The sequence below is a fragment of the Macrosteles quadrilineatus genome, unplaced genomic scaffold (genome assembly GCF_028750875.1).
Source record: "Macrosteles quadrilineatus isolate MER2022 unplaced genomic scaffold, UCM_ALF_1.0 Scaffold_1__1_contigs__length_201487025, whole genome shotgun sequence".
NCBI lineage: Eukaryota > Metazoa > Arthropoda > Insecta > Hemiptera > Cicadellidae > Macrosteles > Macrosteles quadrilineatus.
In genome coordinates, this window is record NW_026542594.1 from 199,483,623 (window position 1) to 199,511,316 (window position 27,694).

The following is a 27,694-nucleotide window of genomic DNA, read 5'->3' on the forward strand; positions in this document are numbered from 1 at the left end:
TACTTTGTTTTGATTGTTTACTTCAACAAGCACCAACAATAAATAAATCAAAGTACCTCAGTCTCCTTATATCTAATTTTGTACAAAACCTAAATAATAAACTCAGTACAAAAGTACTAACTCGGGTGGGTATAAAGTCCTCTCACCTCTGGAACTCAAACCACAGGGAATAATAAGAAGTCACAGGAAAAAAGTATTCTAAAATACCAGAGGTAATACTGAATTTTTATATCAGTAAAATACTAAAATTATTCTTCCTAAAACAGTCCTTAAGTTGTACAAACTAAATAAAAACTATTTTTACAATAAACATTTTTGATTTACAGTATGTTATTAGTGTATAATGATAACAATATAACTTATAAAAAAAAATCTCTATATGATTACGATTATGAAATAAACTTACTTGAGTATCAAATAATCATTATTTTGATTGATAAATAGATGGATTAGATGATCAAACAATCATAATTATACAGTATCCAACATAAAGATTGATTCAGATGTTTCTTCATTCTTTATAAACACACTAATTTTGTAATTTTGTGCCTCTGGACTCTAATTTTCTCAAGTGAGCTAGCTAAACTCAATTCCTTTTCCAAAAATTCCTTATGAGCTATAACAAACAGTTTAAAACCACGTAATTTAACAGTGACGTCACAGAACATATTTTTTTCTAAAATCATAAAGTTTTTTACCAGTATTACCTCTAGTGCAATCCTCTCTTACAGTGAGTTATGCGAAAGAGAGGACCTGGTCCCGGTAGGCAAAGTTAGTGCAGAGATCAATGTTTGGACTGGAGCCAGCTATACACATCACGTGGTGGGGCGAGTCTTGGATGCAAACTGAGAACACGGTCGTCGACGATACTTGAATCTGGGACGAAACATCTCCTGAACATACAATTAGTTGTGAGAAGTCACAATTTATGATAAAACATATTACTCTGTTCACAATATTTAGGTGGTCATGGGACAAAATCTATCCCCTCCACTTGACCCTTACTTTTAAAATAATAGCGCGACAGCTGATTTTTAGCGAATTTCTCTATAGGGAAGTAGCTATTACCGTAGGTGGCACGGTAAGACCTAGACCCGGGACCGATTTACTTTTTCATTTTGATGTCCCCAGAGGCCAAAAACACCATTTGTTCAAATTTATATATATATATATATACGTCCGTGAACGCGATAACTTGAGTAATTTTTGTCCGATTTTGATGAAATTTGGTTTAAAGGTGTAAAGCGGGATAAACTTGAATGAGTCCGCGAACCAGCATGATCGGACCATGGGAACGGGGCTTTACGGGGGGTTTTATGGGGTAAAAATCGGGTTTTCTCACTTTTGACCCTCAAAACACAACATTTCCCAATTTCTCTTTAGACCTTTTTAAAGAGCTTAAAAAATCAAATAATTTAGTATATAAATAATAATAGTATATATTAGTATAATAATAGTAATAATAGTATATATTAGTATAATAATAGTATATATTAGTATAATAATAGTATATATTAGTAAATAGTATATATTAGTAAATAGTATATATTAGTAACGGAGAAAATTAAAAAAATTGTAAATTTAAAATTCCCATGTTATTCTTATGGAGAATATTGTCAAATGTTGTAGTTTGCTTAATTATGGATATATTTTGATCCAACTTGGCAAATTTATTTATTTTGTACTAAGCTATCAATATTTTACTCAAAAACACACTTTATTAATTTCCTTGTAGCAGCAAACCTAGGTACTCGTTAAACCGAATGTTATTAAAATATATTTAACTGAAAATCAATTCAGACAAATGGAAATTCGCTTAGTCGGCAGGTTTGCTGCGGCGGGGGTATTTTGTCCTAGGACTCAAGGCATGAGCCCGAGATTGTTTTTCACATTACTTCACGCCAGACCTAGGGGTTGCGACATTATTACTTAAATAAAATCCATTGGTGATTTGGTGGGATTTGAACCCGGGACCTCAGCGACCAAAGTCCCACGCTCTAACCACTAGACCAGCTCGCTCCACAGTTGCGTACGCACACACTAGGTTTAATATACTTGTGAGCAGCAAGGAAGAGACTAAGCAGTGAGCACTGTGCGGAAGTTCCTATCTCACACGGCAAAGCGTCTACCACTAGCATCAGCATGTAGTATGTGATGGCAAGGGGGGAAAAGAGTGAAAGGGGGGTTAGGAGTAGCAACTAGTGCTAGCATAGATTAAACATACTCTTCAAGTAGATTCCTCGCCAGCGTGTTACAAGGTGAGGACGGCTAAAACAGGCGAATTTCAGTGCGCTCTGTCCGGGATTTCTAGAGAGAATAGCCCAAGCCAAAACCCAACATATGGCCAGCGCCGTTGTTGCCGTACAGCGTATCTGCCAGCATCAGCAAAGCACTAGCAGCTAACCCCTTACATTTTACAATCATACGCGAATATAGTCTTACTAATCTAGAGGTTAAATACCTTATTGCCAACGTAATCCTTGGTAGACTTAATGGCTACCGGTTTCGACACACTTATGGTGTCATTGTCAAGCCTAGACGTGGTTTTTCGCTCCTAGGAGGTCGTCATAAAGTCTTCAAAAACACATAACGAGACGAACAAATAACAAAAACGAACACACATTTTTAACGAATAAAGTATGGCCATACAACTCACGGCGCGGCTGCGGGTTCAGGGTGTAGGTCTACACTAGCCGGTCTCCGGTAGCCATTAAGTCTACCAAGGATTACGTTGGCAATAAGGTATTTAACCTCTAGATTAGTATTTGTTAAGTAATCCGGAAGGCAACACCTCAGAAATATAGTCTTACTGTTATTTTATACGAAGTACAAACAAACCGCATAGTCATGGAGGTGTATAGTGTACTATAAATAAACGATAATTCATTCATTAGTCATTACCAACGAATCATTTTAATCCTCATGGACACTCAAAAATCCGTCTTCGAGAGTAGTGTACGACTGTTACTGGCAAAATACTCAGCAAAATCCTGTTGAAAATAAATTAAGTAATGTCTCTGATTTGAGAATTTTTGAAACTCTTTATGAACTGGAAATAGAATTAATTATTATTTGTATTGGAAAGTAATTGCGAAACATTAGGAAAGTATTTATAAATGATGTAAATTTAAGGATCAAAAGGATATCATTAGGAAATGTAATTTAATTAACTCATCAATGTATTTAATTTGACGTTTTGTATTTAATCACTTGACTCTAATATTTACATAATAACATTGTTATACTATGTTTTAATTCCGTTAATCATCAAACTCATACACCATTTTAGGTTACTTAATCTGCTTACACCCCAAACAACCTAATCACAGTAATATTTATATCATGCATCCTAACATAACATAACAATACAAATATAAATTAAAAGTCTGTGAATCCATCATTGTTATAAGGAGTACCAACCCTCCACGATTATGTAATGGCACATGATTAAGAGTGAAGAAAGTGACCAATTTGCTAGAAGCAACAATTTTTAATGAAAATTTAAGGGAGAAGAATTTCTATTGCCACATATTCCAACGATCTCTACTAATATGCCCTCTGAATTCAAACGTTCACAGTTTCCTGCGCGTCTCGCTTCTACGATACTGTAAGTAGGCAATAAAATAATCTCAAGAGCAACCACTGCAAGTGTATGAATTATACTTAAGATATCCACGTTTGTGTGTTTATTTTCGGGACAAAAACTTCATTCCTTTTAACTTCATTCCTTCATTCAATCCACACCGGTTCTGTTCAAGTCGTGTGTTTGATGACGTTTTACTGTTTACTGTTTCATTAATCTAAACGTTTTCTAAATGCCTATCACTTTGAATTGATATTGACTGATTCATTGGCATTTATTTGTTTGTGAGTTTCATAACCTTTTCCCACTTTCCGCCATATTTACCGCCGGGCTGACGCAGATCCTTGGACATAGCCTGCAGACTTCTTTTAATTTTTGCTATCAGGACCTTGTTCAGGATGAAATATTGGTGTTTGTAACAGTCAGTGTTACATTTCACCCATTCTGGATGCATTCGAAAAATCCGTCACTTTGCTTTTAACACCACTGTATTTTTGAACATAGAAGCATTGATGCTTTTCTTCAAAACAGCGTCAAAAACTGACAGAAGTGCATCCACTACCTCTACTTTTTCATCCTGTGGATAAATGAGACTGGATGTGTCGTCGCTGTATTCCCTGTTCCGGATCACGGCCTCTTGAACTCCGCCAGTGTCAGAAGTCGATGGTGACTTCATCAAGTCCCTTCTGCAGTCCTCGCAATTAAACTGCCTCAAGCAGGTTCGGACACCGTAGCCGGCGAAGTACCTACAATAAGAAATAAAAATTGTTATAGTTTACCAGAGCTCGCCCCGTGGTCAAAAACATTACCAAAAGTTTTTAATATGCAACTTTCTTTTCACCACACACTGTAAATAAAACACATGTTTGGAATTTCTGTCATTTGTTTTGTTTTTTTTGTTGTTTATATTTTGTTGCTATTTCATAACCAACATGGCGACCCATAGGGCCCATGTTTTTTTTTCAAATTTCAAACTAGGCTTCAAATTTTAATTAAACTTAACTTTTAATTAACTTCAAGTTTTAATAAAATTAGGCTATGTTTTATAATTTTGTAATCCTACTAATATTATAAATGAGAAAGTTTGGATGTATGTAAATACTGGTCGGATTGGGCTGAAATTTGGTATGATGATAGCTCACATTCCCGATTAACATATAGACGCATTCTTATCTCAAAAGTCCTATCGGGCTCTGCCCCAGTGGCGCTGGAGTTTCCCATGTTAACCTTATGAGTAATCATATTTAAAAGGAATAAAATAATTTTGTCAGCTGTTTCAACTATACAAGTTGGTTCTGTGATATTGAATAGCATTAAAAAGTTACAAAGTTTACCAACAGGGTGCAGTACTATTATTTTTTTACATTTATGACAACATCTATCCTATAAAGGTCATAAAGAACAGAAAACCGCGACAGATCAAAACTTACAACTAATAACTCAATATCAACAAACCCGCACAGCGTCCCTAAGGGATGAATAGGGCGTGTAGGCCTATTCACAGGAAATGAATAGAAATGAAGTTTTGGACAAGTTGCCTTGCTTCTTCCACAGCCAGTGAAGGAACACACATTTCGACTGTGTATTTTTTAGTACACTGGTAGGTTGTGTTTGGTTAAAATTTATTATGTTTTTAAAAGGCTTATGTGTAACTATTTTATCAACAGATGTACAGATCAACATGTTTCTATTTCGTGTTCTCATCCCGTTGCAAAGCACGGGTACAACAGCTAGTTTTTTTATTGAGCGGAGCGAGCGAAGCGAGCGTAGCTCTTTGGGATCAACTTCAATGCAACAAATAAAGCAACATCACTCAATAACGGCAGAACACATTTCAGCTAAACTTAACAAGATTACTTAGACTAATAGTGAGATGGTTAATAAACAAACAAATTTCAATTAGATAATGCTAATGCAATTTAAAACGAACTTAAAATTTCCAAATTTTAACATTAGGCTTATGGGACTAAAGTAGCCATATGACAGTTTTTTGTTAACAAGAAAAATGTAAACAAGAGAATCCTAAGGCATTTCTGAACTTTCTAGACTTTTCTTTTAAACGTTTTTAAACCATTCCTATGATTTTAATAAACAAGAAAATGCCGTTAAAACATTTTTTTAAGGCGCGGAATTCACTGAAAATCGAGAAAATATACGGAACTACTTTCTCAATGCGCAGAGTATAAACAAGGAGCGGAGGGATACGGACCAGTGACTACTCTCTTGGGAACCTATTTGTGTTGCCAGCTGATTAGAAACAGCCAATGTTAGAAATCAGGATTTAATAAGCGATATATTGAACCGCATCGAAATCGATATTTAATCCGATAATACATCACTGGTTATATTATGTTGAATTACATCGACGGTGCAGTAAGTTATTACACTTATTAATAAAACGCAGATTGAACACTGATCTAATTTAGGCATGTGGGGAAGGTAGGTCAGGGTTTATGAGTATTCGTGACTACATTAAGTGTTTTGAAGTAAGGTTAGATTAGGGAGGTAAAGTGTAGGTTATAGGTAGTTCCATCCCCATGTTAAATTTGTAACCAGCGTTTTCAACAAAATCTTCTGTATCCAATAACCAATGGTATTATTAAGGACAGTATTAAAATGCCATATCTAAATCGTCCTAATAATGGTAGAAGACCTACATTCCAGTTACATTACAATCATATCCTCCATTAAGAATACTTGGTATTAACAATCATAAATTATTTCTAGCAAAGAAAGCTGAGTTTAACCGATTGCAGGGGTTGAAATGAAGACCAATATTTATGTTGCACAGTTGAATTTAAACTGTTTTTTTTATTTTTATACTTTAATATAGCCTACTTTAACCGAATGTAAGGGTGAAAAATGAAGTCCAATGTTTTTGTTGTAGGCTACAGTTGAATTTGAATGTTGAATTTCCTTTATCTTTTTTATACTTTAATGCCCTTTTTGGATGTTAATACCAGATTCCAACTACTGTAATATTTTCCTGGTCAAAACTACCATAATGCACTTTTGGAAGAGGTATCTGAATAAAAAGATGTAGTAAAAACAAATCTGAATTATTATAATTTTAATCAATAAAACCAGCATTAGTACATCTTTTGACTTTTTTACATTTAGTTACTTATACAAATATCAAATCACGTTTGTTCCGCTCAACTGGCTTTCACCTCTCTGAAAGCAACCCTAGTAAAATTAGGCTATGTTTTAACATTGCTTTACTCATCATAAATGTTTGATTTGATAATAATTTTAGCGATGAATTCCAATCTCACCTAACGGAGCAGGATTCCAAGGATGGCGTTAGTGATTTTGGTTCATCGATCTCGTCCTCAGTATCTGATACAGTTATGGGGCTTTCATTTTTCTCTTCTTAGTCCTGAATTTTTCGTCTCTGAGAGGTCGTGTCTGACTGAATGGCTGGGGAAGACACGGGCCCGGCCTCAGCGGCTGTCATCGTTGACAGGAGCTCGTCCTCGTCCGGCTCACAGTTGGCTCCCACTGGTGGTTGGATCAGGGCTGCCTGTATCCTGTGTCGCAGATTCTGGCGGAACAAGCGTACAGATGGGTTCTTTTCAAACCTAAAAATATGAAATGTCTTCAGTCAGAAGCTAAATATTTTTGCTATTGTGATCATTATGTTATTAACAAAATTAAAAAATTACGTTAGATCATATAAACAATATTGAAATGAAGACAAAGACAAGCAGAAATGTATGCCAAGTTAATCAATTTACACTTATATCTTAAGTGATTTTTATATTATAGATTACCGTATATCATACATTAAGAATATCACAAGGATATATTTGCAATATTAATTCAGGAATCACAAACAAACAATATAGGTAGGACTAAAGAAATTAATTTTCAATAAATCAATTTGTAACATGACAATTATCAAGAAAGGCTGTCATTTACATTTACTTACCCACACTTGTGTCTAGCAACTGAAAATTCATTCTCGATAGGATCTTGATTTATCCTTCCGGTAAGCAGGTACTTGATCTCCTCTGTCTTCAGGTCATCCCACAGGAGTTTTGTGGCGAACAGTGAGTGATGAATACTCTCCAAACAAGGGCGTCTTCTTGTATCCCTCAACATTTCCAAACTAGTTACCCAAACAATGTCAGCGAGCAGTGACTGTAAAGATGTTTTCAGATGGCTATTTGTCGACGCTGATATGGCACATTTGTAAGGGTTGGGATGGAACTTATTTTTGCTGTTCATGACATCAAATATATTATTAATCCGTTCGAGAAAATAAGCCGTGTCGAGCGCAGATGAAGGCAACTCCCCTGTTTCAACCGCCGTTCTCATGGCTGCACTTGTAGTCAGGCTAAAAGCTTGTGTTGCCAACTTTACCGACATTTTTTCAAAACAGTTTGGCTTCACATGTTTTTCCGTTAGTTTGGTGGCTCTGGATAATGCAGATTGACTGTCGATGTTATATAGCATCTGAACATGTGCCCAATCAGCAACACCAACGTTGTCACATTCTGTAGTCTTTATCACAGCGGCACCAGCGGTCTCTTCACCATTAACATCGTCTGTTTCCTGAAACATTTCAAAATATTTTCTCTTTGTCGTAAACTCTTGATTAATGCCAAGTATTATAAATAATAAAAGGGATCGCAATGCCTTGGTATTTTTTTCTTTTTTCTATACCCACACAATTTAACATAAATTATTAAGTGAATAATAATCGTGCGTGCTATCTCAGATATTCAAATGCCTCTCAATTTTTCATCAAATCTCCACATTACTGTCATTAAAAGAAGGAACGCTACCGTGTGTCGCGGTACTGCGACACTTGAATCAGCCCAAGCTGTGCAACAGAACCAGACCGACGATTTAAAAAAATGACACCAAACTTGATCGAAGCAACGATTTTCAGTGATATAATAGTTTAATTACAAAACATGGATTATGGGAATGATGGGAGGCAATGCAACTGGTGACTGAAACACGTCAAGTCACCCGTGTCTATGAAGTCCTGGTCCATGCCACTGCCACCCACTAGCCACTGTGGTAGTGTCGTAGTATGTGTGTGCGGTGACGGTGGCATGGACCAAGACTTCAAACATAGAGAGAAGGGCTAGGCCCAGTCCTTTGAAGTGAACACGTGCCACCTGATGCTTCCGCTCCCCCCCCCCCCCCGCAACACTTTGACATAGTGGTAGCATTGGGACTGCTGCCAGACAGTACATTGTATTAACATGTGCATTTACGCTCGCAAGTTTACTTCCGGTTATAAAGTTTTTTACATAGAAATAGTGTATTGTTTGGTTATGATATTATTATTTAACTTAACACGTTTAAGAAGTTTTATTTATATATACCATAGTGGGACATCATACAATAATACTTTATTGCATGTTTGTATGGTTATTGTGTATTTGTGGTTCGGACTAGGATAACTAACCTCCCTCCCTGATTCCGTGCATTTAATAATTATTTATTGTATAATAATTTTAAACTTACAACAGAAGTTGATGTCTTGTTGAATGCAATTTGGCCAACAAAACATCCGCCTTTCCTCTTCATCAAATTGTTCCGAATGTACTTAATAACATATGGAAAATCAAAAATGAAGAACACCTTTTCTTCGTTGACTAAAAAATGAGGATTGGCTGCAGAAATGTTCAATATCTTGGCAGCTTTTCTGTTTACAGAGCTTTGGTCACAGACAACAGCTCTGATTTTCAAGCCCGAAGTTTGGCAAGCCGTTACACATTTAGCTATTAGTCTTGCCACTATAGCAGAATCTACCATTTGGTTTGTGGCAAAATATGCAATCGGCATCTTCCATCTGTAGGTCAATCCTCTAGCCATAAACAGGAGGACATGTGTCGCTGGATATGGTCTACGGCCATCTTCTCCATGATCAAGCAAACCTGAAATACAAAAGGTAGAATCAGAATCTATACACTGTAACATGATCTTATATGATTATATCGTACAGCTTAAGTGATTGGTAAATACTCCCGTTGCAGCAAACCTGCGTATTTAGAAAATTTCAAATAACATATATCTTAATACCACATTAAAGCCGCATACAAATATTCGCGCTCTTTCAAATATAATTTTTACTCATAAAGGTGATATTTTTTATTTTATTTTACTTTACATTTTAGTGTTGTCTCCATTACATCGTAACATGCGATTACGATTCATACGTTACCTTCTATGACATCCCTCTTGCAATCATAGTCTAGGCTAGACTTTATGCTCATTTCATCAAATAGCAATACTGCGTTTTTTTCCCACACAGTCATATTTTCAACTTTAGTTTTCACCATCTCCATAATTTCGGGACAAATGCCGGGTCTTAAGTCTACAGCCTGTAGCCAGCGAGCTATTGTTGAAGGGCTAGGTAAAGCAAACCCATCTTTCCTCATCTGCTCATATAATGCTGGGGATTTGTATCCGTAACATTTAAAAATAGTTAGACGAATAATCTACAACAATTTATTCCCATCTATAACAATATAGGGAAGTTCAACAAACAACAAAATAATAATGTATCGGGACAATAATATAAAAACGAAACCCTTATCAGCAGATGTAATTGCCTAATCTTATGTCATGCACTTATGGAAAAAACATAATTTTTTTTTTAAATAATGAGTTCAAAACTTTTTAAATCTAAACTGTCTCCCCTCTGCAAATATCATTCGACCCGTCCGCCTCAGTATGACACCATTTCCGAAGGTAGGCACTGTCCGTTTTTTAACACTGCTCTATCCATGGGAGTATCGATCGATACGGCTCAAGGTCAGACACTAACCGTGCGGGTTGCTTCTCTTAAAAGCAGACTTAAAAGTATGATATAATGTATTTAGGTTATTATGAGTTAAAACTTAAATACGGTAAAGGATTTTTTACAAAAATGATTATAGCATTATAATCCATTTCTAACTGAGCTGTGATTAAAGTATCAAGTCTTTAACTTATCAGGAAGTTAGTTAAAAATCTATTGCAAAATTAGTTCCGAGCAGACAAAAACTCTAGCTTATAAACATTTAAAAAATAACTGACCTCATAGCTAAAGCTTGCTTTTTTTCGCCTTCTGTCCATATCCGGTTCTTCTTATCGGAATGTGACAATTGCATACAGAAGAAATTTGACACATTTTCTGGCAATCTAGTTTGGATAGCTGCCATAATCATTTCATTGGTAACCGTGGTCGGCTTACTTGCCAGTCGTTTACATCTTTGTTGATAATTTCTTTTCAACTTTCTTGTTGATTTCAACCTTAGTTGCAATTTCCTCTTCCCAGGAGTTATTATTTTACCAGGTGTCGTCTTGCGTCCTTTGACACTTTTCAGCTTTTTGTCCTTAGGTGTTAGAAACAAAGACCTCCGAGAATGACCTTCGGCAGCTGGTGTGCTCGGGGACTCAGGCAGTTTATAGCCATCTGCATTGATTAATGGTGTTTGTTCAACTAGGCCTACACTGTTTGTTGGTAGTGGCGATAAGATCATCTTCGTAGGAAATATTTGTAGGAGTTTGTTGTACTGGAGCGAGTTCTTGGGCCAGTTGGCTATTTTGTCCCACTTCTGTTGTGAGGTCATCTTGAACATACACGATTGTTGGAACTGCACATGCGTGTAATCTATTTTTTAGTGCACTTAGGAAGCTGTCTTCATCAAAGTGTTTTTCGCAAACTACTCTTTTGTTTAATGTTTTTTTATCAACAGTATCCAAAACTTCATTTGCGCAATTTTCAACCCATAATTCGCAAATGGAAGGCCTATTCACAGGAAATGAATAGAAATGAAGTTTTGGACAAGTTGCCTTGCTTCTTCCACAGCCAGTGAAGGAACACACATTTCGACTGTGTTTCTTGGCATCGGCTGAACTGGACGCCATTGTTTAGCCTAAAAATAACAATTATTTTAATGTGTGTAAAGTGGAAATTTATTGATTACAGTTAAGTGTAAAACATTTTTAATTATTGTTGAATCGTGATGCAAAAGCGTGCTTCAGGTAGGCCTTCGTCCGATCGTAATGATCAATAGCTCAAATGAAAGCTGGTCAATAACGGTTTTAGACCAAAACATATAGGATAATGTAAATATAACCGCAATCGGTTTTTTTTTCATATTTTGTTTTTGAAATATTTACATAATAAATAATTGTAATATATCATAAAGAAAGCTTGATAAGAAAAGACGGATTGCGGCATTGAGTTCAGCATAAAAAAGTATTTCCAAATTATCGGTCACAACACCACCTTCGCATTTAAATTTATTTATCTCATTTCAAAATTGTGGATCCAAGGTGGCGGCCAAACAAAATAGATCGATAACAAACCAAGTGAAAATAGTTTGACAATAACTGGTGCTTTATACTTATCTTTATCTAGCACTATTTTAAGATTATGGTCTTAGTTTGTAAATTGCACAACGTTAAACTGGGATAAAATAAATATATAACAAGTTATCATAACTTTAGGATGGATCATGTTTTTTTTACGGATCATATTCAGCGTAAAATTGCAGTTTGAAACGATGGGTCAAAACCCAACCTTTACATTTAAAAAAAAAAACTTTGTATCCAATATGGCTAATCCAAGATGGCGGCCAAAAATTTATACCCAATCAAAATTAAGTACCGTACTTACAACTCTACAATGATCTGACGTGGCCCGGAGTTGATATATTAAGAAATGTAGAAAAAGTAGGGGGGGGAACTCATTTAAAACTCACCTGTAAATGACAAAATAATAACTTGGAATGCAGTAAAAAACACATTTACTTACCAATAACATAAATTCAGTATGTCGACTTGAAGGAAGCACAATGAAGGAATCGTAACAAACTATTTCCAAACTAATAGTTGTAAACTTATAAAAATATGACTTACAAGTATTAAATACAATAGATGGCTATTCGAATAAAATAACAATTAAATCAACATCACAGCAACCATCGCAATAAAACAACTGGTGTTAAAAATGCCGTTGTTAGGCGAGCGCTGTAGGGAGTCAAGCTGGTTGTGAGGTGTGAGTGAGTGTCACGTGTGTACCATGGGTGTGTGATGGCGCGCGGGCGGGGTGTGCGGACGTGCGTGTGTGGGCAGTTAAGCTGTAAGAGTGTGTTTGTGTGTGTGTACGGCGAGACCTCTAGCGCTCCTAGCCTGACCGTACAGAACTACGTGGTCAGCGAGTTCGCCGTACAAGCAGGTCGAGCATACCAAGCCCTACCTGGCGGAGAATTTACTTGGGGAGTATGTTTAATCTATGGTGCTAGACACCAATTAAGTGTACTGTAATATATAAGGCTATATTACATTGCCAGAAGAATATTGAGTTTGTGTGTGTGGTTGGCTGCACTGCTGAGTGACGTCACCGACGAGGAACGATGGCACGAAGCGGAGTGGAACGTCAGTCGGAGTTATCATGCAAATTAGTAAGTTGTCCCAAGTATCGGGTTCTTTAAACTTATTAAATTATTAGTAGTACATTTACTACATTTGGCGACAAAATTAAATCCGCGTGTGCGTGAAATGTCTAATATCGGTCAGATATCGGAGTTTAATCCGTATGAAGAAGATATTAGTTCATATTTGTTACGTTTGAAACAATTTTTCAAGGCCAACGAGGTTAAGGACGTGAAGCAGGTCTCCATCTTGATTACTGTAATAGGCCCTAAAATATTAGCCGTCCTCACCGATCTTATTTCTCCTAAGAAGATTGATGATGAATCTTACAATAATTTGAGCAAAATCTTGGAAGATCATTATTCTCCTAAACGCCTTGTGGTCGCTGAGCGTTAAACTTTTTATAGTTGATGCCAGAAACAATCTGAAAGTATTGCAGAGTTCGTGGTGGCAGTGAAGCATTTGGCTTCGACGTGTGAATTTGGAACATTCTTATCGGATGCACTGAGAGACAAGTTAGTTTCGGGAATTAAAAATGAAGCAGTTTGTCAAAAATTACTTTCCGAAGAAATGGATTTGAAGAAAACTTTGGCTCTTGCACTCAGGCTTGAACAGGCCGAGAAACAAACAGGTCTATTCTCGAATACAGGTGTTCAGGAAATTTCGAGGTTTCAGGTCAAGAAGAATACACGTGTTTCCAACCGAGGTTCAAATTTTCACAGTGCGGGATCTAAATCAAATTCAAGTGATGTGAAGGGAGATATGTCTCAGATAAATAAGTGTTTTCGTTGTGGCAATCCAGATCATAGGGCTAATAATTGCCCATGTAGTAATTACAAGTGCCATGGGTGTAAAAAGTTGGGTCACAACAGTAAGGTTTGCAGGTTTAAATCAGAAAATCCAGTGAAAAATTCCATAAAAAGTGGTAAATTTAAAATCCATCAGATGAAAGAGGAAAATAGGCCTAGGCCTAGTGATGGTCCAGATGAAGTGAAGTTTGAAAGTTTGTCTTTGTACAGTATGAATTCTGGTGAAAATGTTTCTGCCTTTAAGGTAAGCCTAGAAATAGAGAATATATCCGTATTAATGGAAATTGATACTGGCTCGGCACTAACTGTGTGCCCTCAGGAATTGTTTAACAAATATTTCCCTCATGTACAATTGAGTACTGTAGATATCAAGTTGCTTACATATTCAGGCAATGAAGTCAATGTTATTGGACAAGCTTTAATCAAAGTAACCTACATGGACCAGACTTATCAGTTACCTATGATAGTCGTTAAGATTGATCGTACGAATCAGCCTATGCTTCTAGGTCGTAGTTGGCTACAACATATTGCTTTTGACTGGAAATCTATTTTTACTTGTAATTTTAATAGCCTATCAGGCACTGTTAAATCTGAGGGTGGTGAACCTAACCTAACCCTAGGTAAGGATGAGCCTAAAGTTGTTTCTGGTTTGAAACAAAAGTATGCCTCTGTGTTCAAAGGAGGCCCTGGTGAAATTAAGGATGTTGAGGCACGTATTGTGTTAAAGGAGGATGCTGTGCCAACATTTTGTAAATATCGCCCTGTTCCTTACGCGTTGCGTAAATCAATAGAAGATGACATTAATAGAATGATTGCTGAAGGTATTGCTTATCCCGTTACCAGCTCTAAGTGGGCTACTCCTATTGTGGTAATTCAGAAGAAAAGTGGGGTGCGACTCTGCGGGGACTTTAAAGTAACCTTTAATCAAGTGATCCAGTCGGAACACTATCCCTTGCCTCAACAGGAGGACATTTTTGCTACTCTAGCAGGTTGTAGCTGGTTTTCAGTTTTGGACTTGGAGGCAGCGTATCTCCAACTTCCTGTGGTGGAGGAGTCCCAACCACTCTTGACTCTAACTACGCACAAAGGCTTAGTGCGTTTGCGACGTCTGCCGTTTGGTTTGTCTTCGGCCCCGGCTCTCTTCCAAGCGGCCATGGACAAAATTATTGGTGGCCTACCTTGGTCAGTGGCATATTTGGATGACGTACTGGTGGGTGGATCTTCGCAAGAGGAAGCGTTGTCACGCTTGGAGAGTGTTCTTCAACGCCTTCAAAGTTATGGAGTCAAGGTAAAGATTCTAAATGTAAATTCTTACAGCCTTCAGTACAGTACCTAGGCTATTGTTTGTCGTCAAAAGGGACCAAACCACCAATTAAGTGTACTGTAATATATAAGGCTATATTACATTGCCAGAAGAATATGAGTTTGTGTGTGTGGTTGGCTGCATTGCTGAGTGACGTCACCGATGAGGAACGATGGCACGAAGCCGAGTGGAACGTCAGTCGGAGTTATCATGCAAATTAGTAAGTTGTCCAAGGTATCGGGTTCTTTAAACTTATTAAATTATTAGCAGTACATTTACTACATGTACCATTCCATAGCTGTTGGTAGACCCAAGTGTTTCCAAGCTCATTTTAGAGCTTGGAAACACAGAATCCTTAGTGTTACCAGTGTGTTTCAAATTTTGATCAGTAAGCGATTCGGATAATCAGCGTAGGCTATTTCTACTACTTTTATGAACAATATTGGCTTAATTTTCAAGCCAACCCAAGCTTAGCCCAAAAGCTTTCGTGTTTGAGCACTAAGTCAAAAATTCTACAAATTTTTTATCTTCACAAGTATTTGCAGAGAATACACAATCAAAAATTCACGTTGTTCAATTGCAAAGAGAAAAAGATGGGACACTAAAGTTCATAATACATTTTTTTTTTACCAGTGAGTGAGAGATGGTAGAGGTTAGGTGCTGTCCCGCCAGCGATGATCTTGTCTTCGTGGAAGCGGGTGACATGAAGGCCAGAGTCCTCCACGGAATTGAAGCTAGCCATGACATCCATGGTGCGCAGGTGCCACAGTGACAGCCGCGGACCCCCTCCACACACCTGCAATAAATCAATGATTTCAATGTGTGTAAATTCTTCATGGGGTCAACAGATTGAAATTTCACAGATGGATGGACTAGTCCCTCTTAGGGGATAGTCCAAGAAATTTCCTCATAACTTTACTTCCATCCGTATTGTGATAGAAAGGTATTTATTTTTGGGTAGAGCTTCCTTTTGGCGAGACAGTGGCTTCGTCAGTATTGCCTAGACTTCAAGTCCAAGGTATCATGGGTTTGGATCCTGGTTCTTCACTACCAACGTTACAAACCCTGTAAAAAGCGAAATGCTTATGGAGAATAGTCAGACTGAAATGTTGCCGTCGAAAAGAGCTTCAAGCGCCAATAGGATCGCTCGTGCAGCGGCCGTGACAAATTTGGCTCTTTATCTTTCTTGCTCTAAGCCAATTCTTTGTCTCTCTCACGTCAGCTGACTTGGCGGCGTGATCGCGGAATTTTACCTAGCGGCCGCCGCAGGAACTGTCCAAATTTCAAATATTTCCAGACTGAATTTTTCACAAAGACATTGTACTTCCGGGATTTGTATTCATTGCCACCACTTTTTATCAGTACAGTTCCACCATTTACTTTACTGGCTCACCCCCTGCTTTGCTGGATACGTTTCAAGTACAGGCCTCTGTGGTCCATGTGGACGAGAAATGCAAGGTAATAGAGGCTGCCTCTTTTATAAAACCTTAACAAGAACTGTGGTGGCTCTAATGTAGTGAGCAAAATTTGTTTTGAGTGTAGTGGATTAAGCAGCTACTTTTAACACTAATGTAACTATTTGTGTATTACTTTGTGCTATGTGATATAAATACATTTGGAGATCACTTAGGTTTTAAGGTTAGGGGTTACGGTGCCACTTTAGGAAGCCAAATATTTGTTTTCAATAGATGTTTTAACAATACATAGCCAATAAAATTATTATATGGAATTTTCATCTGAACATTTTTTTGCCTATGGTAGTATAACTGTATTAGGCCTACAGAAATCAACAATACAAAGATTCTAAGGATTTATTAAATCATTATTATATGACCTGATAACCTAGTACTGTCACTAGCACAGTAAGCAATAAGTTCATTTTCTAGGTTGTTGCAGATTGTTGGAATAAAAAGTTTAGCCCTAAAAACACCACAGATAATCCGAGTGCTCGGATAATCGAGAGTGTGCTGTAATACGATAGGAAGAGAGGTGTTCGCAAGGCTGTAAAAATAACTTCTCTAACAGAAGCCTACCGAGGAATGTTATAATTTTTGTAGGGATGGACGAGATTGGATTTTTAGTTCGAGACGAGACGAGATTTTTTATTTCTCATAAAATTTCGAGACGAGATCGAGACGAGATTTCCCTTCTCATACACAACGGGAAATGCACGTTCAAAATTTTTACCTGATTTTGTAACATTGTTAGATGACTGTTTAAATACAAAAATAATGATAATAGGCAAGAATATTTACAATCTTTTATTAAAAAACATCAGCATAACATTTTTTTATTAATCACGCCTAACTTATTAAAAATGCCTACGACTAGGAAACATAGTGATATCAGTTAGGATAGAGTTCAACTTATCCTAAAATAAAATAAATCATAAAATAAAAGCAATATTAATTTTTATAAAATAGTTACTTGTTTTGACTTGTTATAGTAATAAAACATTCCTCACACTGCTTACACTTTACAAAACTTCTCAAATGTTATTAAAGTAATATTATTAAAATAATTAAAGTAATATTTACATTTAAAGAATTAATTAAATAAGAACGCCTTCACAAAGGAAACGCAACTACAACACGCTCCTGTATTGCGGGTATTGCGTTGACACTTTCTGCAGGCATTTTTAATATTTTTTTTTTTTTTATTCCTGTCTCGGTAAAAATCTCGGCCAAAAAGAAATCTCGTCTCGTACAACGAGATTTAAAATTTCCCGAAATTTCGAGACTTGGCCATCCCTAAATTTTTGTTTACTTACCAGCCAATCGTCACTGAGGGCAGCATCCCCTATCCACTTGCCGAGAGACGGTCTCTCCACCTTGGGCTGCGTATGAGGTGTTACCACAGCTGTGAGACTCTTCTGTCTCAAGTCCCACAGTCTTACTGCACCGTCCTCACCGGCCGACACCAGCTGATTCCCTCTACAAACATTAAACACGTTCCTTTTCAGTAAACTTGTGTCGGCTTGGACTATTGATAAAACTAGACACTTCATCTCAATGTTTAGGCCTAAGTTATCACCAGTTTTCAAATCAAAACAATCTAGTTGACGTGAGCCACTGACAGATTGCACTGATGTAAATCTCTGATTTCTGACAAATATGCGCGGTTTTCAACCAAGACAAACTGATAGGATGGCGTATTGTAAGCTATAGCATCTGTTATACCCCATCAACTATGTAGGTAACAAAGATTAAGGACAAACCTTAATTTTAGACTCTAGGCACAATCTAACATAGGATCACAGAACAATGTTCTTTTTTAATAAAAAATTGGTGACAGCTGGGCCTTAGATGGGATGTCTCCAATCAAAAAGTCAATGGTTTCAAACATATACAGTCCAAAACCCGATTTTTAACTCACAACATCTAAGGTTTCTTGAAGATTGCAGCAGGAGACCACGGAATCTGTCTGGAGTAAGAGAAAGAAATAACACATCTACTGTCAGGGTGTGATGCGGTAGTCTTCAAGATGGGCGTATTTTGTCAAGTACCTAACTAGGTATCAGGGATATCACACACAACTTGATCAGCTCAGGCCCGGGATCGCGGAGGGCCCCCGGCTCAACAGGGCCCCGAAGGGACCCCTTGTCGCTTAAAAATTACAAAAAAAATGTTGTCCTTTGTTATAAGCTATCATATGTCCTTAGTAACGATTTGTTTACATTTTCCAAACTAGAGAACTGTGTTTAACAACATTTTGTATCTTGCCGTTTATATATAAAGGCATACAACCTACTGTAGCCTATTGTTAGTTGAGTTACGTTGCTGTATAATACATCGTCTGCGCGGTGACTTGTGTTGTGGTTAGCAGACAACGGCAAAGTGATGCTTTATCATATCAGCTGATTACTCAACATAAAGACAGCGCAAAAAGACAGGAAAAGAAGAAAAATATACTGTACTGGAATCTTTCCGGTAGGGATTAGTAGCCTATGTGAATCAAGAATAATCAAGTCAAGTCGAGTGAGTGTGCATCAAGTCAAGAGTCAATGACTCTATCGATACCTAGAAGGGGATAGGTTAATTAGAATGAGAAAATCAATTGACAAAATTCTAGCTGCATAGAATTTAGATTTTTTTAACACTACCGCATCCAAAAACAGTAACCTCGTACGTAGCTGGCCTTTAAGAGTATATGCTTGCGTTGACGCACGAAACACGGCTAGCACATAAATCTAACTGTTAAAATTTCTAACACAAGAAAATTCAGAAAGTACAGCTAGTATTGCACAATGGACAATTCAATGTCAGTCAACCAGCTACTGCATCGTCTTGCCTACATAAAAATATTGTAATATTAAGGACATTAATAGTATGCTCTATTGGATAGAAAATTTGATTTTAAATTCATGTTTTTATTAAGAACATAATAGCTTTGACTATTAATACAACTACATTCCATCCCCATTTTAAATTTGTAGCCAGATCTTTTTAGTTTATTATTTTAGTTAATAAAAATAAGTCCCGGTTGCTAAGCCTAACTAAAGATGTAGCCTATTTTGTCAGACTCAGCAGAGTAATTAAATCGTGTTCTTTAAGAAGGCCTACTACATGGAAAAATATAAGAAGTTGGAATTTAAACAACAATATATAACTTGGTTATTACTGGTAAATACAACCATAGTAACCAACAAAAGTGGCTTCTTGAATTTCTTATAGATTTTGAAGGTCTTTTTTCGTGTCTAGTTCATGTTGGTGACACTGATCACTAGTGTCAACGAAATTTTGTTCCCATTATTTTAGGGTTAATTTTGTGATTTTTGCTTTACTGTTCAGTTATATAACTAGGGGAGGAGTTATTGTTTATAATTACATTCTTTTATTTGGTTAATTGTGTTTTTAAATAGCTGAAGTAACAAGAAACAAAATTGTTGCAAAACACGACCCCTACAGTATACCGGACAGAACTAACAGCAAAATTATTGTCCTCAGCTTATCCATAAGGATGAGAAATCTAGGGAGCGTGTTTAGCCTATTTAGTGATATATCGATGGTTTATGTATGATACAACCTAATATTCTTGCTAAACGATTTTTGGCCTATGTGTGCGTATGCGTTTTTGAGTAAATATTCAGCTAGTAGACAGTGCTTATTAATTGTGAATGTGTGCGTAATTTTCGTAAATATTCCATATGTTCTGACTCATGTTATGTGTATTTATAGTTCAATATTTTTGATTTTTCAATATTTGTGCTTGTTGTTAAGTAGGCCTACTGATTAATACAGTCTTTGTCTTGTTAGTATTATTTTTCAAATCCCTAAATTCTTTGTGTGATTATTGTTACCACACAAATAATTTTAACACAATTTGTTCGAATAATACTGCTCTTTAATTTGAACTCTGTTATAACACTTATTGGCACTTCTACAGTATGTGTATTGTATTGTTGTAGTATCCTAAAAAAATTTTATTTATTTAATTTTTTATTTTAATAAATAATAAGGTTGATTTTAATAATAAATAATTGGCCAAGTAAATGCCCTAATATTTTATAAATACCTAGCTGAATTTCTTCCATCTTATAAAAAATTCCAAAAGAGTGAGAAAAGAACTCGTTTACATAAGAACCTAATAAAACATAATCCCCTGGTAGAGGGCCCCTTCTCAGCATGTAGCTGAGGGCCCCAAATGGTCCCAGTCCGGGCCTGGATCAGCTAGTCAATTTCCCTAATAAACTGTGTCTGGAAGGGGTGCTTAAGGAAACTATGGTCCAAAGTTCCGAGGTGGGAGTACATGCTGACAGCATGAGTTTTGTATATTTAAAAAAAACATGCCTAATTAGTTTGGTTTAACGATTTTAAGAAATCTCTAACAAAATTGAATCTGGATGTAGGGCTGGCTGAGTACGGGACTTGGGAAATATTTTTTCATTAGGCCTATAAAATTATTGCATGATTGCTGTAACCATTTCCAGCACAATTTGGAACGCCCTAACATACCTCTCATTGCTCTCAATTGGTTTCGGAGTAAAGGCCTACGTTACTTGCTAAGTGGTAATTTTAAATAAAGTGTCCAGTCCAAACAAACAATTTATTTTAATAATTTTCACACATCTCTAAATATAAATTAATTTTAAATTTCCTTAGGCCTAAAATAGAATCAATTATTTGACAACACATAACTTATGACTATAGAAACTAGTCCGAAGGACTGATGATATTTAAGTTTAGTTGCCATCCCGAACTTTCATGTAGGTCTAATTTACAATTTTTATCTCAAGAAAACCCAATTGAAATGTAATGAGAAGCAACACCTTACCAATCTGTATGTGTGTTTTTTTTCTCTAACATAGCAAACCCCACCACAACCCCATATTGTTTTTCACCAGAAAAACAATAGGCTACAAGAAGTACATTACAAAAGCGCTCCATCTGTGCTAGAATTAGTCGCTGATACGTACTGTTGATCAATACTATGTATGTAGTCATCGTGTCCCTCCATAGATCGTACGTGTTTTCCATCCTCCAAGTTGAACACATGGATCTTCTTGTCACCACAGCCTGCGTACAGCATTGTCATTCCCGTCGCTTCGTTCTCCGCCACCGCCATAGCGTTGACATCAGGCTTTTCAAACGAATCTCTAAAATAAAGAACAATAAGAACAAAATTTGAATGGTGAATACAATTTTAATTTCGGAAAGGTAGAAAAATTCCTTTTTCTACAAAGTCTTTGTGGTGCAATGTTGAATACTAAACAGAAGCAAAAACACTTCATCTTAAGGTTAAAATAATAAAAAACAGATTAAAGCCTTGTTTACACGGCAAGTCAGGTCTCTTGCCTCTAGTGTATTTCAAGTTACCTGAAGCAAGTAACCTGCCCGCCAACTTAGCTTTGTGTACACGGCTTAAAGGAATAACTAGTCTTTTGTTCAGGTTATTACATAGGCTAATGCATATTTTAGCAGACTAAATCTAAATAAAACTGATGAATGGTTTTCACCACAGAGAAGTAAGGTACAGAGGAAACTCGCTTATAAGACAAACGTGAGCTTTCAGCTCTGGTATTGCTGTGTTCAACCAACTGTTTCCTAATTTCTTTTATTTATCATATGACTTTGTTTACATTAGTTTGTTTTTGTTTTGTTTCACTGAAAAAGCTAACTCACAATAATTTGCTACAGAATAAAAATTTGTATTAAAACATAAATCAACTTTCTTTTCATAGTACATAGCAGGTATGTTGTGCCTGATGAGAAAATAAAAGCCTGAGTGGGGAGCACTATTCACAAATCCCTATCAAGCAGGGTCTTCCTCCACTCATAATTTCTTCTGAGCGTTGCAGTACATGAGGGCAAGGGGGGCGGTGTTGCACTTTGCCTTAGACACCAGCGTCTAGTGCTAGACACCACTTAAGTGTACCATTCAGTATTTCCTTGATACCTTACTCATACATTACATTTGAACCAAACAGTCACCTTGTAACTGGTATTTGTATAGTCCATGACAGTTTAGGGTGTTTATTTTGTCCAATAGTAGACCAATCCCATCCAGTAATTTCGCCAACAGTACCGACGATTAGGAAATTATCAGTCTTCGCCAAACTGCAAATCTGTTCATCTCTTGGTGCCATGAAGTGGGTAAAAGCCTTCATAGGTTGGGTGGCTCCATCTGGTGGATTCAGGATATTTGCTATGCTGCAATAAAAGAAACAGATTTAATTCAGTCTATTTTATTCTGGGATTAATTTAGTTGTATCAACTTCTAATATGTGTGATTAGTGTTGAAGAAAGTAGAATTGAACTTAGTTTTAGCGAATTTCCCATATAGGGAATAAGCTATTACCGTAGTACTCATGGTAAGACCTGGACCCGGGACCAATTTACTTTTTTGTTTTGAGGTCCCTAGAGACCAAAAACACCATCCGTTAAAATTCATATATATATATATATATATATATATATATATATGTCCGTTAGCACGATAACTCGAGAAAAAATGATCCGATTTTGATGAAATTTGGTATAAACTTGTAAACCTACATTTATTCGAATGAGTTCGCGAACCAGCATGATCAGACTATGGGAACGGGGGTTTATGGGGGGTTTTATGGGGTAAAAATAGGTTTTTCCCATTTTCGACCCAAAAAACACAAAATTTCACAATTTCTTTCCAAACCATCTTGTAGAGCTTAAAAAAACAAATAATTTTTTATATTGAAGCGTTATTGTGCGCCTAATGGTTACGGAGAAAATTCCAAAAAATTGTAAATTTAAAATTCCCATGTTATTCTTATGGGGAATAAATCAACTGTTGTAGTTTGCTTGTTAATGAACATATTTTGATGGAATTTGGAAAATACACTAATTTTTTTCTAAACTATTAACATTTTACAACAAAAAAACTTTTTTACCCTCCCTGTTGCAGCAAACCTAAGTACTCGTTAAACTAATTCTATTTAAATAGGGAATAAGTTAAATGTGATATATTTTAGTGTAAATCCAATCAGGCAAATGGAAATTCGCTTAGTCTGCAGGTTTGCTGCGGCGGGGGTATTTTATAGCATTTTATTTTTTAAGTGAGGACTTGTGATGTATAGTTAATATTTTTGTAGTTGTTTAAACCGTTTCATAGTATGGACACTGAGGTTTTAAATGTTAATGGCAAGTTCGTTCCACACAATAGGCCTATCATTCACATCAGAGGAGTTGAAATTGTGTGAAGAAATTGTTGAAAATGTGAGGAACTGGGACTACTTCTCAATCTTATTCTACGACAGTGACGGGAATAATTACCTCAATTCCAGGGAATACTTCTATTAAATGTCTAAGCCGTTTACCTATGGTGGGTTATGTGAGCTGGTTGTAGCTTCACAACTACTGTATTCAAATTTGTTTTCGACGTTTATCGGAATAGGCCTAGTGAATTATATGTCAAGTTTGGTGATGAACGTAATCCCGTGAAAAGACTCAGATTTACACAATCCCTGCTTAGCGGGCATTTCAACTTTTTAAAGCCACAAAAAGAACCCTTCATTGTAGTTGTTAGCCTCCGGATTGCCAAATAATATTAGAAAAGGTTTAAATACCTACTATAAAGCAATCCAATTTTGTTGTTATCACAACTAGTTTCGGTGTCTGTGTGACACCATCATCAGGCTGCACAAGGACAGTTTTCTTTCTTCATACGAAGAGCGTCAAATTTACATGAAAATAAATAAACATTTAAACACGACACAAACACGAATACGAGACATTTATGGTAACTGATCAGTTAAGAAAACAGACGACGCTAACCCGGCGGAGTTTAAGTCCAGACTGCAGGTGGTCAGTGCAATGGTGTCTGTTTTCTTAACTGATCAGTTACCTTAAATGTCTCGTATTCGTGTTTGTGTCGTGTTTAAATGTTTATTTATTTTCGTGTAAATATGACGATCTTCGTATGAAGAAAGAAAACTGTCCTTGTGCAGCCTGATGATGGTGTCACACAGACACCGAAACTAGTTGTGATAACAACAAAATTGGATTGCTTTATAGTAGGTATTTAAACCTTTTCTAAAAAGAACCCGTTTCTTCCAATCGTCAGCAGATTCCGGAATCTCAACAAAATACATTAAGGCGTAAACGGCATAGCAGGACATTTGCCAAAGATTCAATGGATGGTGAAACATCTATCAACAATGACATAATCCAAAAACAGACTATTAAGGAGATAGCTCGATGGCGATAGGTAGGCCTACCATGACGTTCAAAGTACTGCGAAGCAAAATGGAAAGAAGAAACACTTGGCATGTACTGCAATGGTGGTAAAGTGCAGCTACTACAGTAGGCTACATTTGCAGCACCCACCTAAACCTTTATGCAGTCTGGTCATGGGCAACCACCCTGAGCATAGTCACTTTATGGACCGGGTGAGACATTATAATTAGCTGCCCCCCTGTAATATGACATCGATTGGAGCAAAACAGGTTGTAGCTGAATAGTTGACTGAAGGCTGTTGGAACTTAAACACTAATTTATTTTAAAAATTTCAATCATTCTGAAAGTTTCCGTAGCGAAGCACGGGTATTCCGCTAGTTAGAGTATTTAAATGAGTTCTTAATGTTGATATTGAAGTTTTCAATATCACAATAAAAATTTTCTTTAGAACTTTTCTGTCCAATTTAATTTTTTTCCAAAATGTAGCCTAGGCTATATAAAAAACTTGGGAATGGTCCCTCTCCCTCTTAATAATTAATCCAATAAATAAACCAATTACTTCTATATATCTAAGTTAAATATTTTTCTTTAAAGTATGGAATTGTCGGCTCATATATATTTTTTTTCTGCATTGATTTCCAATGGTTGTTCTTGACACCAATTGGTAATCCAATGGTGCGATTTGCTCCACGACTTAAAAAGTAGTTCCGTATATTTTAGCAAATTGGCATTGGTTACCGCGCCTCAAGAAAATGTTTTAAAGGTATTTTATTGTTTAAACTTATTAGAACCGTAGGAATGGTTTAACCCTCCAAGTGTCCATAGTTTAGGCCTTAATGTCCACCTATTTTTGGCGCATTTGCAAGGTTTTATTAAAACGGATCTGAGAAGCTTAAAACAATGTTAATTCTAATGTTCTATATACCATTTTGTTTGGAAAATCATGGGCTTCAATATTATATATAAAACATAAGGAACATTTTTTCAAAAAAAAAATTTTTAGGTAAAAAAAATATAATTTCGAAAATTTTCAAAAAAAAAAATAAGTTTGCGCTCAATGAAATTGTATAAATTATAGGCCTATAAATATTTGAAAATAGCCACTTTGTTCTAAATTTTATGAGGATTACAAATATATAATAATATAAGGAAGTATATTTGCAAATAAATAAGTTATGGGCAAAAAACTGATTTCAGTACATAGCGTTTAGCTTAGAATGCATAGCCTAACCATAGCTAGGAATCTGGCTGATAATTTACATCAATATCACTACCTACTTCTTCAGGATCATCAACCAGCACTTCAAAACCACTTAAATCTTCTTATAATGCACCACGTATATCACTACTTTTGATTTTTAACACTAAAACAATGATAAACGTAATAAAACACATCAGTCATCGGTCCGGGGGAACCTAGCTGTTTACAAATACACGCACGTCAGCTGTCTGCTACAATATTTTCGGAACTAAAATGAATAGCGCTTAGAGACAGACCTCTGGAGAAAGCTTAGAATATTACGGAAAGAACGATACCTAACTCGATCCAGTTCAATCCGATTCAGTCAGTCATAGAGCCTTCGCCGTAAACGATGTCTGCGTGTCGAAAAATCGACAAGTAACACTACACAAAGTGTGCTGCTTGTCGAATTTTCGTCAAGTAACACTGGGAGGGTTAAGAGAAAAGTCCAGAAAGTTCAGATTTTTACCGAATCTTTTGGTTAGGTCAATAATAAATCCATTAACTTAGGTAAAGGGTACTTCCTTCCTCATTAATTATTAAAATGTCGATTCATCTTTAAGACCCACCTTATGCTACACAGAGGCACTTCTTCGTGAAACAGTGAACTTGAGTTCACGAAATAAATTAAGTCTGCCAACATTTTCTGATAAAGTGAAGCCTAAGTTCTCCAAACGGACAGAACCCAAGGACAATCAATCATCAAAACAATTCATTAAAATCAATTATGAACGAATGAGCAGCAGATAGCCCATCTTAACATTGTCTGTGCTTAAAAAATAAACATTGCTGTAAAAAAAAATAGGCTACCCATTTATGGTTCAATCAAAAGGCAGACCAATGAAAGTATGGATAATAGTTATAGCTTAGCTAATTCTAGGCCTAGGACTGTAATAGGTTTTGTGCAACTCCGGGACCTGTGCTTAAAAAATTCCCCTTTATTTTTAAAAATAGGCCTAGGCCTAACCTAAAATTAGAAAGCAGCAACAGTATTTTATTACTTACTCAAACACGGCAAGTTCACCATAAATGTTACCAGCTACTAAATAATTTCCACATGGGGAAAACGTCTGAGACAATGTAGTGTTGTAATAAAGTTTATCGACCATTTTCTCTTCAGTAACCAGAACTTTTAATTTTATTACCCACAAAACAATCACAATTTCCGCTCACTTGAGATGATGCCGATGCCGATAACGTTGATGTCGATGCCGATAACGTTGATGTTGATGAGAGGAAGAGGAAGAACAACTACAACTAAACTAAACTAAACTAGTTCAATCCCAGTATTCCAATGCAGTTTCCGTAGTTTCTCTTTTCTCTTCTCCCTTCACTTTTGGATTTTACTTTTGTCTTTGGCCAGACTTATAGGAAAGCAAACTCCGAAAAAATTAATTTTTAGTATAAAAAATATCTACATATAATTCACATTACGGAGTGTGTTTAATCTATGATTTTACCATACATATTAGAATATGTGGATCTAGCAATGTTTATCGTGCATCACGCACAGCTCCATTAAAACAGTTCCATAGATAAATTAGACCATTGATTAAAAACCATTTTGTACGATCGATAATAATGTATTAATAGTCAAATATTACCATAGACAAAAGAGGATTCATTGGTTATTATCTGTGATTAAAACATTATCAAAATCATTGTGTAATCCTTCATAACTTCCTTCTTATGCAAAGGTCGGTTAGTATACATGCAACTGTA

At 36.2% G+C, this 27,694-nt stretch overlaps 1 protein-coding gene across 1 annotated transcript; it reads right to left on the reverse strand.

Moving 5' to 3' along the window:
• Positions 1-3: 3 nt before the first annotated feature.
• Positions 4-27,179, reverse strand: LOC128983504 (THO complex subunit 6 homolog). The gene is made up of 6 exons (XM_054402802.1): positions 26,978-27,179; positions 22,513-22,731; positions 21,498-21,677; positions 17,853-18,015; positions 15,713-15,878; positions 4-893 (listed from the first exon to the last, which is right to left on the reverse strand). The coding sequence occupies exons 1-6, from the start codon at positions 27,079-27,081 to the stop codon at positions 736-738; spliced, it is 990 nt and encodes a 329-aa protein (XP_054258777.1). The 5' UTR covers positions 27,082-27,179; the 3' UTR covers positions 4-735.
• Positions 27,180-27,694: the final 515 nt, after the last annotated feature.